Source organism: Harpegnathos saltator, unplaced genomic scaffold, assembly GCF_003227715.2.
Source record: "Harpegnathos saltator strain DR-91 unplaced genomic scaffold, Hsal_v8.6 scaffold59, whole genome shotgun sequence".
Lineage (NCBI taxonomy): Eukaryota > Metazoa > Arthropoda > Insecta > Hymenoptera > Formicidae > Harpegnathos > Harpegnathos saltator.
The window spans coordinates 624,255-642,983 of NW_020230415.1; the positions used below are offsets into that span (position 1 = coordinate 624,255).

At 43.4% G+C, this 18,729-nt stretch overlaps 1 protein-coding gene across 1 annotated transcript; it reads right to left on the reverse strand.

Annotated features, from left to right (window-relative positions):
• Positions 1–2,701: 2,701 nt before the first annotated feature.
• LOC112589710 (uncharacterized protein F54H12.2-like) lies at positions 2,702–4,021 on the reverse strand. Its single transcript, XM_025304090.1, has one exon. It carries the CDS (start codon positions 4,019–4,021, stop codon positions 2,702–2,704), a length of 1,320 nt encoding a protein of 439 aa, XP_025159875.1.
• Positions 4,022–18,729: the final 14,708 nt, after the last annotated feature.

The window sequence follows — 18,729 nt, forward strand, 5'->3', positions numbered from 1 at the left end:
ATAGTACTTGACTACTAATAACTCATGGTAATAGCATACGACGCAATACCTCTTCGTTTTCGAGAAAAAACGGTCTAAAGAAAAGAGCCAACAAAGTGTACGAGTTAGTAAGAGAGATATTCAACGAAGCGGCATAGCATAGCAGCGAAAGTAATGGACTATCGAACTGACGGCTGAGGTTCGATCCCTGCTGTATGGTTTTTTTATTCTGTAAGCATAAAAATGAAACAGAAAACATTAATAAATAATAAAACTGCGTTTCTTAAATATATTAGTGTTTGTTAAATATATTATTAATGATTTAAATTACAAAAAGACCGTAAATCTTATCTATAAAATATATAGTGTATGAGAAAATTTTTATTTAATAATTGCAATGGAAATAGGAATAAAAATATGTTATGAAATATATAGGAATGCTATTAATCCTTTGCGGTCGATGTCGCCACAGTGGCGGCATTCGCAAATCGTCGTAGAAGTCGATGCCGCCAGGTTGGCATTCATGATCGCGTAGCGTGCGACACGGCAAATGAGGCTAGCGGTAATGAAAGAAAACTATCCTCCCGATGCTAGATTCAAATGTTTAGATCAACTTACAGATATCCATGTTTATCGATCTCTTCGAAATCGGCCGACCGCAAAGGATTAAACTAGTATGAGATAATTTTTCGTAATCTTATATTGTATATATAAAATATTTATTTCTGTTACAACTCTCTATATTGTGTAGAAGTCGTGTTGTGTTGAAGTTGTGTTTTGTCTTTATCTCTTCTGGCAATCCCCCTCCAGAAACTTCCTTTGTGTCATTCTAAACGATCGTTAAGAATGACGAAATGATTCGAGCATCGGAACAGTCGTCAGTAGAGCAAGCAGCAGTGTGCGTTTACTAGTGATACAGTGGTACAGAGCAATTCGGTGATCATATTTAAATTACATATATCATAACAATGTCAGAGAATCCTTCAACAAGCAAAATAGTTGATGTAGAATCGCTAGAAGAAAGATCTTTTGAAAATGAAGATTTTAAAGGTGAATTCACTAATGCTGTCGTATATGCGAATTCTATTTAAGAGAATAATGAATTATTATCGAAAAATCCTCCAGCGAAAATATAATATATTTTTACTCCTATTTCCATTGCAATTATTATATAAAAATTTTCTCATACACTATATATTTTATAGATAAGATTTACGGTTTTTTTGCAATTTAAATTATTAATAGTATATTTAACAAACACTAATATATTTAAGAAACGCAGTTTTATTACTTATTAATGTTTTCTGTTTCATTTTTATGCCTACAGAATAAAAAAAGACCATATAGCAGCGATCGAACCTCAGCTCGGTAGTTCGTTACTTTCGCTGCTGCGCTACGTCGCTTCGTTGAATACCTTTCTTACTAACTCGTACACTTTGTTGGCTCTTTTCTTTAGACCGTTTTTTCTCGAAAATGAAGAGGTATTACGTCGTATGCTATTACCATGAGTTATTAGTCAAATACTATTAACTCCGTAAGTTTCGTTCCAAACCGCTTCCCGGTCGATGCGTCCTCCCCTTGTGAGAGATATTCCATTGGTAAGTGGCGGAATTTCTTCTAAGACGCAGGAGAAATCGTGAGTCCCAGGGCGGCATCCCGTAGCTGTCAAAGTACGTGGCTGCTCCATTCTGATCGATGTAGAGTGCGACCCAGTGCTGTCCTGGACGGTTGTGATTGTCCGTATTAGCGACTATTGCCGTCGATCTCGTCCACACCCTCGGTAGTCTGTCGGCTGGATAGACGCCTGTGTATCTGGCGTTGAGATGTTGCAGAGCATGTTGAATTTCGAGCGAATTCATTTTATATAATTTCGTTTTACTTCTGGTAACGTGATTGTTATAGTCCTCGACGGTTCGACTGAATGTTCCAACTCGGTATTTGTTTCGTTTTCCTCTTCTTCAGTCGATGGCTCTTCACTTCCCGATTTGTAGGAATAGTTATTTTCGCTCTCTTCCTCGTCAATTTTGGAGGACAAGCACTGAGTCGCATAGACGTTGTCACGTTTCCCGATGTTGATTTAACTTTGTTCGATGTACCAGTGTTTCAATTTGTATGCGTTGCGTAATGCACAGTGATAACGATCGTGTTTTCTAAATGCGTGGAATGAGCAAGCTTCTACACGCTCGCTGGATGAAAGATCACTGGACATCGGCGAGATATTCTCCAGATTATACACGTTTCGGGCTAGTAAATTTTATAAGTAGCTCGCTTTTTCCTCACCCTTTGTCATGAAGTCACGAATATGACTCGTAATTTCACGCAACCGCGGATAAAAATATTTCGGATTGCTCTCCCCGTCGTACCACTCGATACCATGATAATTCCGCGAAAGCCAGTTATTTATACGCCTTGATTTTTCATTCAATTCCGCAAATGAATACTCTGGAGCTAAGATCCAATGACCGACGAATGACTCATTAATACTGATAATAGCCACCTCCTTGAGCACGTAGACATCGTTGCTATCGCGGAAACATTGTATTTCGATAATGACATCCACGCTCCCTCTGTACGCAATTCTGCTTCCCCCCGAAACTATACTTTTCGCGCCTCGAAAGCGACTGGACTCTTTTCTCAAAACTTTTACTCAGGAGGACTATGATGTTGAAAATCTTTACATTGGAAGGGGAATGACGTCGAAAAGAAAAGTGGGGGACTCGTTTTAACCGCTATAATCTACAATGACTTGACGAGAAGAATCTATTTCCAGTACGCTTTCAAATTCAGCGTAAACTAAGCAGTTGATCGTTGTTCTGAGAGCTTTCTCGAATCGTATTTCCATTCGCAAACTACCATGTTTCACAAGGTTCCATTGAGCTGCGCAATTAGCCGATAGATCAGGAGTGAGATCGAAGGCGAAAAGAGTATAACCAGCAGGATAATCTTCTCTGGATATAGAATTAGTTTCATTCAAAAAGTGAATACTCGTCCCCGAGAAAAGGGTGTGATACGCCTCGGCGTAGAGCATCTCGTTACCAGAGAATTTTGGCTGTAACGGCCTGCTAGGGATTTGAGTTCCATCGACATACAGTGAAAAGAAATTTATTCCATAATGCTGGAAATTGAACGGATTTAAATGGCGGGCGCCGTTAAATGCTTTGTTATCGACAAAACCGACAATTATACGCTTCGGTATTTGTCCAAGAATGACGTTGTCCAGTGTTTCTCCTACGACGCCACTATGAATCGTGAATAATTTAACTTCGACTCTCGTGAGCGGGTATTTAGCAGTAGTCCTGGTCAACATTTTTGTATGAGCGAGTAATATGCCTGGATTTATTCTAGCTCTTCTGATGAGTAGTGTAGCATCTAAAACGCTTATCCGTGACATAGTATTTCCTTCCATAAGATAGAAGGAATCTTTCGAACGAACAAGCCTCATGCGCACTTCGACACCGTTGATCAAGAATTTATCTTGATTGAAGACGTCGCAGTGAAGATGACCTATGAGATCCAGTGTTCGTCCTCCTTGTAAAAAAGCGGCTCGCTTGTCGAGTCCGTGATTGCATGGTGTCGCTCCTGGTAGAGCGTCCATGTTCCCCGCCGTATCGTTGTACCACAGGCACGAAGCCAGGTGGGAGGTTTTTACTGGTGAAATATAGTTTAATAACGCCTCTATGTAAGCGCGGTAAGCGTAAGCATTGTTTGGAGGAGACACGAGCTTTTGGTTGAAATATATGTCGATTTGATTGAACATCGAATGCAGTATATGGTTTACTGGGCCTACTTTTGCGCCAGCAGCTCCTGCTGCAGTTTCCGTTTCTACTCGTATGCGTAGCGACAGCACGGTGTGAGCAAGATTTATGTATTCTTCTCCATGCCCGGATACGACGAATTCGATGGGCGCGTCGTCCGTGAGAGAAAACACGGGTTTGTAGTGAATCCATTGTGAACTCTCAATGCTGGCTTGTGTAGGCGGCAGGGTGAATCGGTCGAGTTCACTCTTTAAACATTCACTGGAATGCGTATGAAGAAAGGACATGCTTCGAAAGCACGCGTCTGTTGTTGATGTTTAGGAAAAAATGTCTGACACGGTACGCTTCTTGATAACTCTCCGACGTTTAGCAAGGCCTCTTCCACTTTTCTTCACTGAATGCTTCTTCGCCGGCTTCTTCGTTAGCTTCTTACCCCGTTTTTTCTCTTGTATGTTTCTTCGAGTCGCTTTCCTCTTATTTGATTTAGAAGTGCTGACTAGACGTGTGGGTGCAGATGATTTGCCGTTGTATCCGCTTAGCGTGACGAAAGGAAACTAAGCTTTTTCGATGTTCGCAGGAGTTTTATATCCAGACCCCTCCATCAGTTTGTTAATGTGATCTTCCGCTCTTCTTTTGAGATTTGAGCTTGATTCCTTGAGACGTGTTTTAACAGCTGCTTTCAACGGCGTGTTATTCTCCACATCATCGAGTATATTAATCCCTGCGCGTAGAGCTTCTTTTCCAACGACACGCGCACCACTGGCCAGATAAGGTAACACACGCCTGAACAGACCACCGAGAAAACTACCGATACCATGGCCACGCTGATACTGCGATCCTACAAAAACTCGCGGAATTCCACCGCTGCGACTTCCCCCGGATTGCGCTTCGTAATACTTTAAATAATGTGTCATATCGTGCTAATCACGACGTCTAAATTGTAATGTAACTGTCAACGTCCCAAATTTAAATGGTATTCTTTCGCCAATCTGATCTCTTATATCTATTTCGATCGTGCGGAAACATGTTAATCGCAATGGAATATAATTCGGCGGTGAAAAATGCTTCACCATGTTACGACCGTAGGCATATTTGCCATTGTTGTATTCGACGGGGACTACACGGAGAAGAGGAGAATACATGTTTCCCGTTATATAGGACTCAGAAATGTCGCAATAAACAAAGAGTTTATCGGGTATACCCCGCACCGTACTAGCTGGTTCGTCGGACATAAGTTCACGTTTCAACGTGATGAAAGAGTAAAACCTTCCTTTTACAACTTTCTGGGGTTCACATTACGATCAGTATTGGGATGGTACGCTATATGCCCCTGTATAATTTTCGGCAAGTCGAGATGAATGAATTCCTCGTTCGGTCTATACATATCGAAGCCGAGCATACGAGCCACTTTGTCGGAAAACTTCACGAAATGAAGACTACTGCATTCTTTAATATCACGTGTGCAGTACACCGCTACTTTACCACCCCGATGAGGATCCTGGCGCCAGGCAATGTGCGTTTTGAGTAATGAGCTAGCGTTGTTTAAAGACTGTAACAGTTCGCTTACTGTGGTGTAAACACCGGAGGTTATGTGGGTAAGCCTGAATTTGAGTAGATGGTCGTCGCCTTTTATGATGACTGATTTGGCGTTTTTGGTATTAATATTTTCACGCGGCAATGAAATGAATACGAGTTCTGTATCTTCCTCGGGGCGCACGTGTAAAAAACTAAAGGGGAATTGAATTTCGGTAAGCGCAACTTCCCATAAGCCAGTCAGCTTCACTTTTTGAGGCAATTCCGTAATAAATGAAATAGTTGTATTTTCGGGATGGTGTCGTATGCTACTATTGCTCGGTAGTATCATAAGAAACTGGTTTTCCCCCATCATGGTTTGGAAGCATCTTTATATTCGAAGCAGCTATCCAGGAATTGAATTTAGAAGGGTAACCCCGCCGGCTGATGAAAAATTCTTTATTAGCTCCTCGTCCTCGGCGTCGTATCACCTTATCCACGATAAATTCTTCTTCTTGTAAGTTTTTGTTTACCCCGGCTAGTTCTTGCTCGTAAAATATCCCATCAATCATTTCACCTGATAGATCACTCAATTCGTACACACGGGGATTTCGCTATTCGAGAATACGGTGAATACGAAATATTTCTTCCGTCCAGTTCGCCTCATATCCTTTCTCAAAGACTCCTTTCGCTCTACTGACATGCACTAGTGTGCCCACTTTGTATTTAGCTCCTCGACTATGATTTCTTCGATCGAGTTTATCGAGATGATGGTATCGCTGTTGCATATGTTCACGAGCGATGCGTGCATTTTCCAACGTGACGCTTGCTGGTTCCATTTTAATGGTTGGATGTCGAGTGTGATTGTAAGCGTGCACGATGCCTTGCAAAACATCTATGTAGCGATGTGTATTTTTGTGTGTAAAATAGCGCCATAAACGTTCTTTGAGCGTTCTGTTGAAGCGTTCGATCACTGCTGCTTTGACATCAGGATTTCGTACCGTGCGAAAACTTATGTTCTTTTCCTTCAGAAATTTTTGAAATGTTTGCCCTATGAATTCTTTACCCTTGTCACTCTGCAACCACACCGGTACTCGCCCTCTGCTTCTTGAGAGCACACGACGAAAAGCTTCCGTCACACTGTCCGAAGTCTTACTTCGTATTGGTTCTACCCAGACAAATTTGCTAAGCACATCGATGATTGTCAACAAGTAACAATAGCCTCATTGTAATTTCAGAGATTAGCGAGTTCAACCAAATCAGCCTCCCACAGATCGTCGATATTCGTGACGTTGTAATGCAAACGTGGAAATTTATGCCATGCCGGTCGATAAAGTGTGTATGCATCCTGCGCCTGAAGCCAACGAATAATCTCTTCATGCGTGGAACCAGGTCCTGCTGCTCGCGAAGGATTTTTTATCGTAGAATATCCCGCATAGTGTGCAGGATCGTAGTAGAATTTTGCGAGGTCAGTCATTGTGTTCCAATTGATCAAACGTCTTTTACCCGCTGATTTAGAAGCGTTGTCGTTCACTCGTGTTTTACGCCTATATTGATCGGAAGTTATAAATGTCGCATGTACACGCTCTGTGTCGCGTTCTTCAGTGAGAGACGTGTCTCCGATAGTACGTTTGCACGTTCGTCCTTTCGCTGGTGGAAGTCGATGTGCTGTGACGTAGCAGCCGGGAAGGCGCCCGTCCCAGTGCGAACCCTCGGTCCTTACGCGAGGTTTGCGGGGGGGGGGGGCGGACAGTACATCGCGCGAGAATTGCGGGTGGGGAGTCGCATTGCGCCCCCGTATTAATTAGTGTTAGTAATAGGAGCGCGCAGGTGGAACGGTCCCGCGTCCCCGAGCTCTGTGTCCCTGGACCTCCTGTACCGCCCATTAGGACCGGAGGGACCAGAGGAAGGAAGAGGACGACCCCCCCTCGACAAGACCGCCACCTCAGGTGAATGCTCCCCCTTATGAGTGATATTACCGATTCCCGTATCGCCTTAAGAGATTCTCGCTGCCGTTCCCGTGTCCATAGGCCCGCAGGAATATCCGGAGAAGCTGTCGGTGCTCCCGTGCTCGGAGCGTGATCGCCGTCTAGACAAAGCCGGCCTAGGCGAGGAGACCGCGGGAGCGAGAGAGAGAGAGCACGCGCCAAAGTGAGACCGAGCACCCGTCCCGCAGATCGAAAACAAAGATCCGCGGAAGGATTCCCGTATTGGGAGATTTAACGAGGAACGGGGAGAGACGGGTAGCACGACACAATACAAAAGAACAAGAAAAAATGTCTGGAGAAGGAGATAAAAGAGCGAACTACCGTTGTCGCTCTTTCTGATATCGCCGGTCTGCTTCCGAGAATCGCGGATTACTTATCGCCTATCGTTACGAAGAGGAGTGTCGTTTTGACGTTAGCGAGAGAAAGAGTTTTTTGGTGTTTCCCTCGTCCAAGGAGAGACCATCGGTGGCAGCGTTGCGCCAGAGCGAGTGGAGGAAGGAGGAAAGCGAAGGACCACGCCGCAGGGAGGTTCCCGAAGTTGTAAGACCGTCCACCTGCTTTATTGTTTCGGTGTCGCGTGCGTACAGTGTCTCGTTTTCGTTGTCGGCGAAGAGCAAAGCTCGAATTCGCGAGAGCACTCAGCGGAGTTTACCGTATCGAAGGGTCGGACCGTTCCGATTCCCGACAGAATAAAAAGTGAGAATCTCAAAACGCGCATTTCTATTCTCGTGTTTTTCCGACTGAGTCCCGGATTCCCGATCGAACCCTCCCGTCTACCGACTTAAAATAACGAGGAGCTACCGGTCCCGTCGAAGTCGCGGGTCTCGGCCCTTTGGTGGCATTCCGTTTCGTGTTGGTGATCGGTGCAGCCCGCTGCACCTGGCGCCCAACCACTTTGGTGAGAGTGTGAACGGCCGAGACGCGTGGGCCGACGGCCGTTTGCCGACGGCGAGCGAAAATCGCGTTGCAGTGCATAGCTGTTAATCGGCGAAGAAGCTATACTCAATTCTAACGGGTTCCAATCTATCACGCGTCTTTTACTTGTTGGTTTAGAAGTGTCTCCGCTCATTCGCGTTTTATTTCTATTCTCATTGGTTGTTACAAACAGAGCCCGTCCACCTTCGTGATCTTTTTCCTCAAGCGACGTCTGGGCAATCTTACGTTTAGACCAAAGTTGCTCGTTAGGTGATGGGAGCGGAGTGCTGCTACCTCTCGGAAGAGTTTCTCTCAATCTCGCGGAAAGATCACTTTCGTCCATGACTTCTTCCAGTAATTCTCGATTTCCTACAAATTCCGGAGGAGTACCCACTTCACGAAAAAGGCGTGCAAACTGTACTCTCGCTACTGCTCTGCTGGTTTTTCGTTCACGAGCCGCGTTGTTTAAGAGGTCGATGATATTCGATCCTCTCAGAATTCTATCATCTATTGTCACGCCTCCTTGTCTGTCTCAGCTTAATCGTCCGGGCACCGCCGCATCACACAAATGTGCTAACAGCTTGCGCGCTTTAGCTCGGTAACTCTTTGGCACTTTATTCAGTATTCTTCCGATACTTTTCTGTTCGTTGGTGCGGTGGTGACGACTACGTGTATCGGCTCGTGCATGTTGAGAAACGTTCAACGTTCGATGTACTCCGGTCTCTATATTGGGAATATCTTCATTTACATCTATACCTGCGTTTTTTTCTACCGCGTTTCCGTCTACAGCGTATTCGTCATCTTCGCGAGGGGTATTTTTCCCTTCCCCAGCGTTTTCATCATCGTCGACCACACCACCAGCATCGGGTATCTCTTTTTTTTTCCGCGTAATCGGTGTTTTCCCGCTCTCGAAAAAAGTACAGATATCGCTGTAGCACCTCTTTGTACAACCTCCATTTTTCTCGTGCTCCTGCGAGGACCGAAGAGTTGAGAATTCTATGCATCTCTGCGTCGAGACGCGACAGGACGGAACCCGGAGTACGCACCGTATTTTCATTCTCTACTGATGCTATGTTCAACCCAGTTGTGGGATTATCTGTCAAAACAGAGGGAATCGCAGTCGAGGAAGACGCCAACGACGACGACACCGAGGTCGGTGATGTATGAGCCTGCTGCTGCAATCTCTCAAGATTATCCGTAGAAATCAGTATCATCTTCTTGGCTCTTTCCATGGTTCAAGTGCGAACAGTCTTAATTATCAATAATTTTAGATAATATAGCTGCGAGTATAGGACCAATCAGATAAGGTAGAAATCCTCCACGCTGCACTATCACTTTCCATTTGCCTCTCCAATCGGCACGGTTATTAGCGATATGACGTAGCGTTGCTTTGTAACGTAATAGACGATTTTTTCCCTTCTGCCGAGCGGTACGTTACTTTTGAGTGTGTTGAAGGCGCACTCGCAAATACATCTAATGAAATCACGGTCAGCTTCTTGCAGAAAGGCAGCGCGTTGTTTCTCCGTTAAGTAGCACAACGCTTTCACAAGAGAAATGTTTTTCGCACCAATGGATCGTTTTGCCAGGCTTGCTGTTTTATCGTTCTTTTTCGCATTCGTTCTGCTTCCACCACCCATTGTCATTGCGACGACAAGACTGTCGCAGAATAAGCATATGCACGGGTTTTATACGTAACTTCTGGTGGATCTCCGTTGAACGTAAACATAGTGTGTAGTATCGTTGGGGAGGATACATGTACGAAACCGATACTCATCCGGAGTAGATTGTTTCAGATCGAGCAACAGATATCCATGTGGAAACGATGTAGCGTCATAGTATAAGCTTCTTCCAAAAACTTTGAATCTTCTGGACATACCTGGCCAAGTGGCGAATCTGAGCACGATCGCGGGGGTTTTTGAATACCACGATGTAATTCGTGTTGAGAGAAATATCTCGTTGCCCTCGTCCTTGATGAAATAGATTTTGCGAAATGAGTATAATACTACGGTTTTTGTGATGACTCCCCTTCGTGAACAGATCGACAATTACTTCGCACGATGACGATTCCCTCATGAGATCGTCTATTATCACCAATTTCGCGACAAGCGAGTCGTTTGAATAATCATCCGTGCACGGTAAGCCTTCTCGAAATTCTATCATGCATCGGTCCGATTTCACCACTTCATGCTGTAGTTGCCGGTAAGCCTCTTGCCACTCGGCATAATAAAATAGGATCCTATCGAAACGGGTATCCGCCATTGCAGGTAAATAGCGAAGAAAAGTCTTTACGAAAACCGTTTTCCCACAACTCGTAGGACCGTAAACGATGGATGTCCAAGCATGTTTCGAGTGCACGTCCATTTTGCTAAATGACCGATTCTGTTACCTAGCGAAGTTACATAAATACTGGAGAAAAGACGAAACGGTGATGAGCTTATAATCCGCGCCGGGAGCCTTCCGCGGCGGGCCCGCTAGCTCATATCCGCGGAAGCGTCACGTTGAATAAGCTTCTTCACCTGGCGCTCGCGGCCGCGGGAATAGCTTAATTTAGTGGCGCTAGCGATATTACCTTGTCAGCGCAAAGCTGTGAGCTAATAATCGTCCAATGAGTTCGTACAAGCGAACGATTGTGAAAAAGACAGCTTCTAGCGATACAATTTGCTAAGATTTTATTGTGATTCGGGGAGGGAGTGTATTCAAGGATAGAAATACATATATATTTATAAGTGAATTTATTTCTTTATTTTTGCAAAAGAATTATTTTAATATTACCAGGTGTGTCGGTAATTCCTTTCCGGTTTTTTCGCTAAAGAAAACACGTTATTTACAATGGATAGTTAAAATATATTTATTCAAAGTATTGGCCATTTGATTCTATACATTTTGCCCATCTCTCAGGCAATTTATGGATGCCATTCCAAAAGAACTGTTTCTCCTTTGAGCTAAACCATTCATCGAGCCATTTTTTAACTTCTTCGAAATCGGCGAAGTACTGCTCTGCAAGCGCGTGCCCCATCGATGCGAAAAGGTGATAATCGGATGGAGCCAGGTCTGGAGAGTACGGCGGGTGCGATAAAACTTCCCATCCAAGTGATTTCAACACTTCTTTGACTGGTTTTGCTGTATGAGACGGCGCGTTGTCATGCTGCAAAATCACCTTATCATGTCTTTGAGCGTATTGTGGACGTTTTTCGATCAATGCATAGTTCAAATTGATCATTTGTTGTTGGTAGCGATCAGTATTAACTGTTTCTCCAGGTTTCAACAGTTCATAATATACGACACCAACCTGGTCCCACCAGACACAGAGCATGGTCTTGCGACCAAAGCGATTTGGCCTTGCAGTCGATGGGCCGCCTTCGTCAGGTGATAACCATGATTTTTTTCGCTTGGGATTTTCGAAATAAATCCATTTTTCATCACCCGTTACTATTCGATGCAGAAATAACTTCCTTTCATACCTTTGAAGCAGCATTTCACTGACGATTTTTCGATTTTCCAATTGCCTGTCATTCAATTCATGTGGCACCCATCTTCCCATCTTTTGGATCTTTCCCATCGCTTGTAATCGTTCACAAATTGCTACTCGGCTTACATTCAACTTTTCTGCCAATTGTTTTTGAGTTTGTGTTGGGTCTTCATCCAATAATAACTCCTGCAATTCCGCATCTTCAAACGTTTTCGGCCTACCAGGACGTTTTTTGTCTTGAACGTTGAAATCACCACATTTGAATTGTCGAAACCACGTTTCATATGTTCTTATAGTTGGAGCATGCTCACCGTAAGTCTCTACCAGCAAACGATGACTTTCAGCGGCTTTTTTCTTTTGATTAAACAAGGAAAGTAATGCGTGCCGCAAATGCACGTTTTCAGGCACAAAACTCGACATTTTCAAAAAATTATTAATCTATAACGCTGTTATTTTGGCGGAACGTAACTTGTGTAGTTTTGAGGTTAATGTCAGTAGAATAAAATGACATATGTATCAAATCATAACATTGCATACTTATGGCTAGTGACATCTGTTACAAAAACCGGAAAGTAATTACCGACATACCTGATATATACATACGTTTGTACAAAAGTTTTCCTGCTAAACTACTGTGTACGCAATATACAGATAAGTCATTATTCAGAGAAAACAGTCGTATATTTTTACACAGAATACTTAACTCTATATTTACATTTATACATTTTTCTTATTCTCTAGAAATAAATGTTCAGATTCGAAAGAGGAGAAGGATCAACCGACTACTCTCTTACGACGCCACGTAGCCATATGGCAGAGAGTGTCCTGTGTCATTGTCGAATCTACGTTTTAGTAGTACGAGCTTGCACGACTTGCTCTCGTCTCTCGTTACGACGTCGTGAAATGCGGTACGCCGAATCGCTCTAAAACGTAAATTTATCGATGTTTTCCGTGTATCTTCCTCCTTCTCATCGTCTTTCTTGTTTTCGGTTATTTTTCCGGCTATTAATAAATTTTTTATGCTGCTAAAGTTAATATATCTCGAATTTTCAAAGTTTAAGGTTATTCTCTTTACTTTACAAACTTCGTGAGTTCTACCTTGCGGGGTACGCATAACGTAGGAGTAAAATTTTGGGCCACCGGATATAAAGGTCTCTATATAACTGTCTTGACCGTAGTTCTCAAGCTCATCCGTCATATCCTCCAAAAAATTACCCGTACGCGATTCGTACTCATTGGGGTTACCGGTGCTCATATACAGGGTGCACGATTTATCTGAAGACATTGAAATATCTCGAGAACTATGCATTGGATAAAAAAAGTGGTTAATGAAAGTTGTTAGTCTCGAAGGGGGACATCCAATGATACCAAACTCGACCTCCCACCCCACCCCCTGGGAGTGGGGGTTGGGGGCAACTTTGAAATCTTAAATGGAAACCCCCATTTTTTATTGCAGATACGGATTCTACGCCACAAAATACGTAAATTTTGTCCGAAACTTTTTTTTTGATTCGTGATAGATGGCGCTGTAATCGCAAAAAATTATATTTTCCGCAATTCTCCAGAAATGATCATTGGATTGAGAAATAAAAAATACCTGTTCAATATTTTTAAAGAACATAATAAAAGTTATTCCCCCCCCTATCCTCTCGGGGTAGGGTGGGTGGTAACGTTCAAATCTGCATGACGGTTGCCCAGCGCATAACTCAATAGCAGCACGGGAAGTATTAGACCGTGATTACAGTGGTCGGTGGATTGGCAGAGGTGGCCCGATTAATTGGCCTGCTAGGTCCCCTGATTTGACATCGCCAGATTTCTTTCTGTGGGGTTACCTAAAAAATAAGGTTTATCAACAAGTGCCAATAACTCGTGAAAACATGGTAGAACGCATAAGAAACGCTTGCGCTGAAACTCCCGCAGATATGCTTCTATCCTGTGTACAGTCATTTGAAAAGAGGATCAATAAGTGTATTGAAGTTGAAGGTAAAAATTTCGAACACTTACTCTAATTAATTGAACAGTGAGAGGCAAGGCGACTCACATTAAAAAAGCACCCCGATCTGTGAGAGGCAAAGGGACTCACATTAAAAAAGCACCCGAACGGAACATAAAACTACTACGTCCTCGTCGTTGTTCCTGTGTAACGCTAAAAGTAGTTTCTCGGAAAAATTCAACGCTATCTATCACGAATGAAAAAAATTGTTTCAATAAAAATTTCACGTACAATCTAATTCTGCAATGAAAAATGTGGGTCCCCATTTGAGATTTGAACGTTATCACCCACCCTACCCCGAGAGGATGGGGGGGAATAACTTTTATTATGTTCTTTAAAAATATTGAACAGGTATTTTTTATTTCTCAATCCAGTGATCATTTCTGGAGAATTGCGGAAAATATAATTTTTTGCGATTACAGCGCCATCTATCACGAATAAAAAAAAAGTTTCGGACAAAATTTACGTATTTTGTAGCGTAGAATCCGCATCTGCAATAAAAAATGGGGGTTTCCATTTAAGATTTCAAAGTTTCCCCCAACCCCCACCCCCAGGGTGTGGGGTGGGAGGTCGAGTTTGGTATCATTGGATGTCCCCCTTCGAGACTAACAACTTTCATTAACCACTTTTTTTTATCCAATGCATAGTTCTCGAGATATTTCAATGTCTTCGGATAAATCGTGCACCCTGTATATACAGGAATCGGTGTCATAATATAATACACGGCGATCTAATTTTTTTAAATATTCGTATAATTTTAGTCGTGCTTGCGCCATCATATAAGCCGCTACTACTACATTTGTCATCAAAAAAGGTACAAGCGCCTCTTGTCGCAACCGCCACGTGACATAGATCACGTCGTCGTTTACAGGCAAAATATTCATTATTTCATGCTCAGGACTCGTGAGCAAAGATAATAAATGTTCTCGCGTTCTAACAATCTCTGTATTCGGTAGATTAGAACGTTGACCGAATTTTCCCCAGAAGGAATTCAGACACAACTTTGCAACCAAACGTAGACCGGGATTCCGCGCGATATTACGCCTACCGAGAACAACTCCCTCAATTTCTTTGTACTCCCTTAAATAATTTTCTTTTGCGTTCTCGTCGTTATCCTCGCATTCGTTCGGCCAGTCGCTGGCCTCCTGCTTAAGCTGTAGGAAACAATTAATATATTCGGCAAACAATTCACCCTGTCGAGTATTAGGATCGTATCGTGAGATTTTATAATTCCATATCTCGCTCACAGATGTCATACGATAGCCTTTCTCAACGGCTTTTCGTAGCTCACAAGAAACCCATGTGCCTTTGAATTCACGATCGGCTGGATTCTCATGTGTACACGCTATTTGAGAGAATGTTTCGCAGCAGCTGCGACAGAGTGCGAACAATAATTTACCTTGCGTGCGAAACGGTAGTACGGGGTGAAAGAGGTCGCGTGGTGCGAGTACTTTGCATTGTACGAGTCCTTCCACCGTAGTAAAGTTAAAATCAGGAGCCACACCGATTAAGTTGGAGCACTCTTCGCCTACGTAAACTTCCGGATGTCCGATTGGAAAAGCACCCGTCTTCAGTACGTAGGGGTATAGAGAGCATACGTCAACGTAACGTATCTTCTCATCCCCCGTAACCTCGTACCGCGTGACGATATTCCTCGTGCGGCCACCGAAGAATGCGTCGCGAGGATCGAGGGGTATGGTTCGCAGCATTGAGTGATTTTCTACAAAATCACGCATCTCCTGATTCTCACGCAGCTCTCGATTGAAGACACATTCCCATTTCTCCGTTAGGAAATATTCCTGTTTTTGAAAACGACTCGACGTTGCGAGTGTGCGTTCGTAGCATGCGTCGATCGTATCCGCATGTACACAGGTCGAGAGTGGTCTATCGCGGTTCACTCGAAAACATGCAGGACATCCGTGCCAAAAACATCCGTGAAATTGTAGAACATGGATTTTCCGATTCGTAATAACCGTCAACTAATGTACCATCTGATAAACGTTGTTCTCGTCCTCTACCGGCATGAATTATAACGCGCCCGAGTTCGCGTTCCTTCCATAACAGCCATTGAAGAGCTTTGTGTGATTATTGGCGTGTCTGTAACCTCCTGTCGGAATGATACCTATCTCTTTCTCGTGCAAAAAGTTTTTCCGGAAAACTCGCATACAAGTGGAAGCGATGGTTGTACATTCTTCAAAGGGGCATACTCTTCCCCGTTCCAAAAAAATTTTACGGAAGGCAAGACATGCTCGACGAAGAATATCCACGTCGTTGCGACAATAGGCCACTATCTCTCGTTGGAAATCGAAGTCGATGTTTTTACTAACCATCTCCGCGTGCCATGCTAAAAACTCTTCACGTTCATCCGATTTTATTATATCTGGTGAGAAATACCGAATATCAGGTAATGGACCGGTGTAATATTGGTTTTCGACGGTATTGAACAAATGAGGGAATAACCCTTTGCCTGAAATACCCTTCAACCCGAAAGCTTTTGGCAACATTGACAATCGCATCGGCATATAATTAATGCTGTCTATGAATTTAGTTTGCCCAACGGTTAATAATACAATTTTCGTACCGTTTAAAATAAGTTTTGGTTCAACGTAGCTGCTACTTTCGACCATGTAACGGAGAATAAATTGCGAGTCGAATGCACTTGCGTTATGCGCGATGCAAATGATCTGTTTGAAGCTCTTCGTCGGTCTCGTGGCAAAATCGACAAATTGCTTCACCGGGTCATTGCGAAATATTAATTCACGCACACCGCACCAACGACAACGCACAGTCATGTCGTCTATCCCCATACACGAATCACATATTTGCTGCGCGACACAAAGTGTAACCACGTGTGTTTTAACATTTTCGCTGCCTTCGACTGCATCATCCTGTCATGTCTCAAAATCATAAAACACAAATGCGACGCGATCTTTCTTCCGCTTGCATGTTTCAACGTTCTTATTATTTTCATCCTCCATTTCAGTTTCACTGGCGTTTTCCTCTTGCGTTGAATTTTTCGATAATCCATCAGAGTGACGAAGAGGGCGCATGAAACAGAGATGATTCAGTGGTTTTGATGACGCATAAATACGACAATAAACCATACTGCATTTGTGTTTTTTCTTGAGTTTTGTAAACGACCGCATTTGTTGCAAATCCGGAGAATGCTACAGATGCTCGATATTGTCTCGACATTGTATGACTTTGGGGCAAGATGACGCTCGAAGCAGACGGTACCGTAAAACGCACGCTGACACACGTTACAATGGATTAGTTGAACTGTTTCTTCACACGCTGGAACAGCAAAACACCGGAGACATGCATTTGAACACTGATGCCCCCTTTCAGGCTTATATCCGCGGTTGCAACGAACACAATAACCCCCGCTTCCACTAGCAGCTCTTAAATTCAATATTGGATTAAAGTGACGTTTGCGTTCGTAATACATAATATTTAGTTTATGTCTAACCGCGCGATCTAGAGAGACGACTACCCCGCTGCCATCGTATAACGGGGGCGCACCACGAGCAAAAGAGCTAAAATTATAAACAGTGATCACCGTATCGTACTTAGCGACATGGAGTTGGAAACGCTCGAACTCTGGAATGTTACACCCTTCATCGGATATAGAAACACCAGCTTTCCGCGTAAGTTCGAATGCTAGCTCGCGCTGCATCACAGAATTCTGTTTTCTCACAGCATTCCATTTTGCGTGAAGCTCCCCAGTGCGCACATTCCCGCGTTCACTATAAATTATTGCAACTACAAGCGAGCGCGGGAAACATAGATTATCTGTATTGTTTATAATAAGGAACGTTTCGCAATCCCTTCATGCGTTAATTTGTTCGCTTTTGCGCCCTGTCCCGAAGGTAACGCGACATTGAAAACATTAACAGTAAAATGCTCCAGTATATCGTGACCTCCAGCACTTTGAACTAGCGAGCTCACAAGATTCCAAATATCTCCATAGCTCAAGTCACGTGCTGGGCGAAACGATAAACCTGCAGGTCCCCGAGTTAAGTCTGCTGAAGCAAACGATAACCCGACGTAGTCGTTTAGGCCGGCCGAGTTAACCGCGTAGGCATAGATTTCGCGGAAAGCATTTTCGAGGTAAAGCACGATATCGTTATCGTCGGGGGGAGGCCTAATTTTGATACACACTTCCCTACCGAGAATATTAAATTTTCTAAATTTACGTATTCTTTCCCCATAAATTTGAATAAATTTATAGTTGGTCTCGCTAATATTAGCTCTAATTAGGGAGTTTCCGGTGCGTTCGATTGTTCCCCTCCTTCTCCTACAACGTTCTCCTCTTCTTTTTCCTTGTGTTTGTCTACCCCATGGAAATCTGACTGTTCGTACCCTCCACCCTGTTGCACCCTGTAAAATTTAATTTTTAATTTTCTTAGATTTTACGCATGACGCGTAGAAATGAATTACAAGTTCAATATCACCCTACCTACGTGATAGTTTTCGAGCAAGAAACGTATGTCGAAGGGCTTGGCATGGAGACGGCTGTGGTGTGCCTCTTCAGCCGATGCTTCCTCAATATCATGCATCTCCTCACAGGTTGTGTAATTAGAGGCTACTGATGAAGTGTGGGCAGCGTCATTCCTCAACGTTTCTTCTACTCCTTCTTCGTTGTTGGAATGTCGTAATGCGGGCGGTGAGGCTGCCTGTTCAAGGAAAAGCTCTTTCGACGCTCTTCGCTTTCGAGAGAAACATTGAGAAAGACTGAACGAGAGAAAAGATAAAAGTTTAATGGAAAAACCCACGACAATATAAAATTATTTCTTATGTTACTTTAGGAATGAATAATAAAAGACTTACGATGAAGTAAGGAACATGTCACGGACGTGGTTACCGATGTCCGGTTCATTTTCTCCGAATAATCTTCGAGCTTCCACAATATCCACAGCAATTTCACAAAGTCGCTGATCACTTTTAAAATGCCCACATGCAAATAGCATTCCCAACAGAGTACTACTGCATGAGGCCGCGAAACTATAAAACGTTAAATAATTACACTCATCGTTATTAGCCATGAGTTCGCGCAAATACTTCTCGCATTCGATGAGGGGATTTATAGTCGATGCCACGATAATACAGGCGCGAACG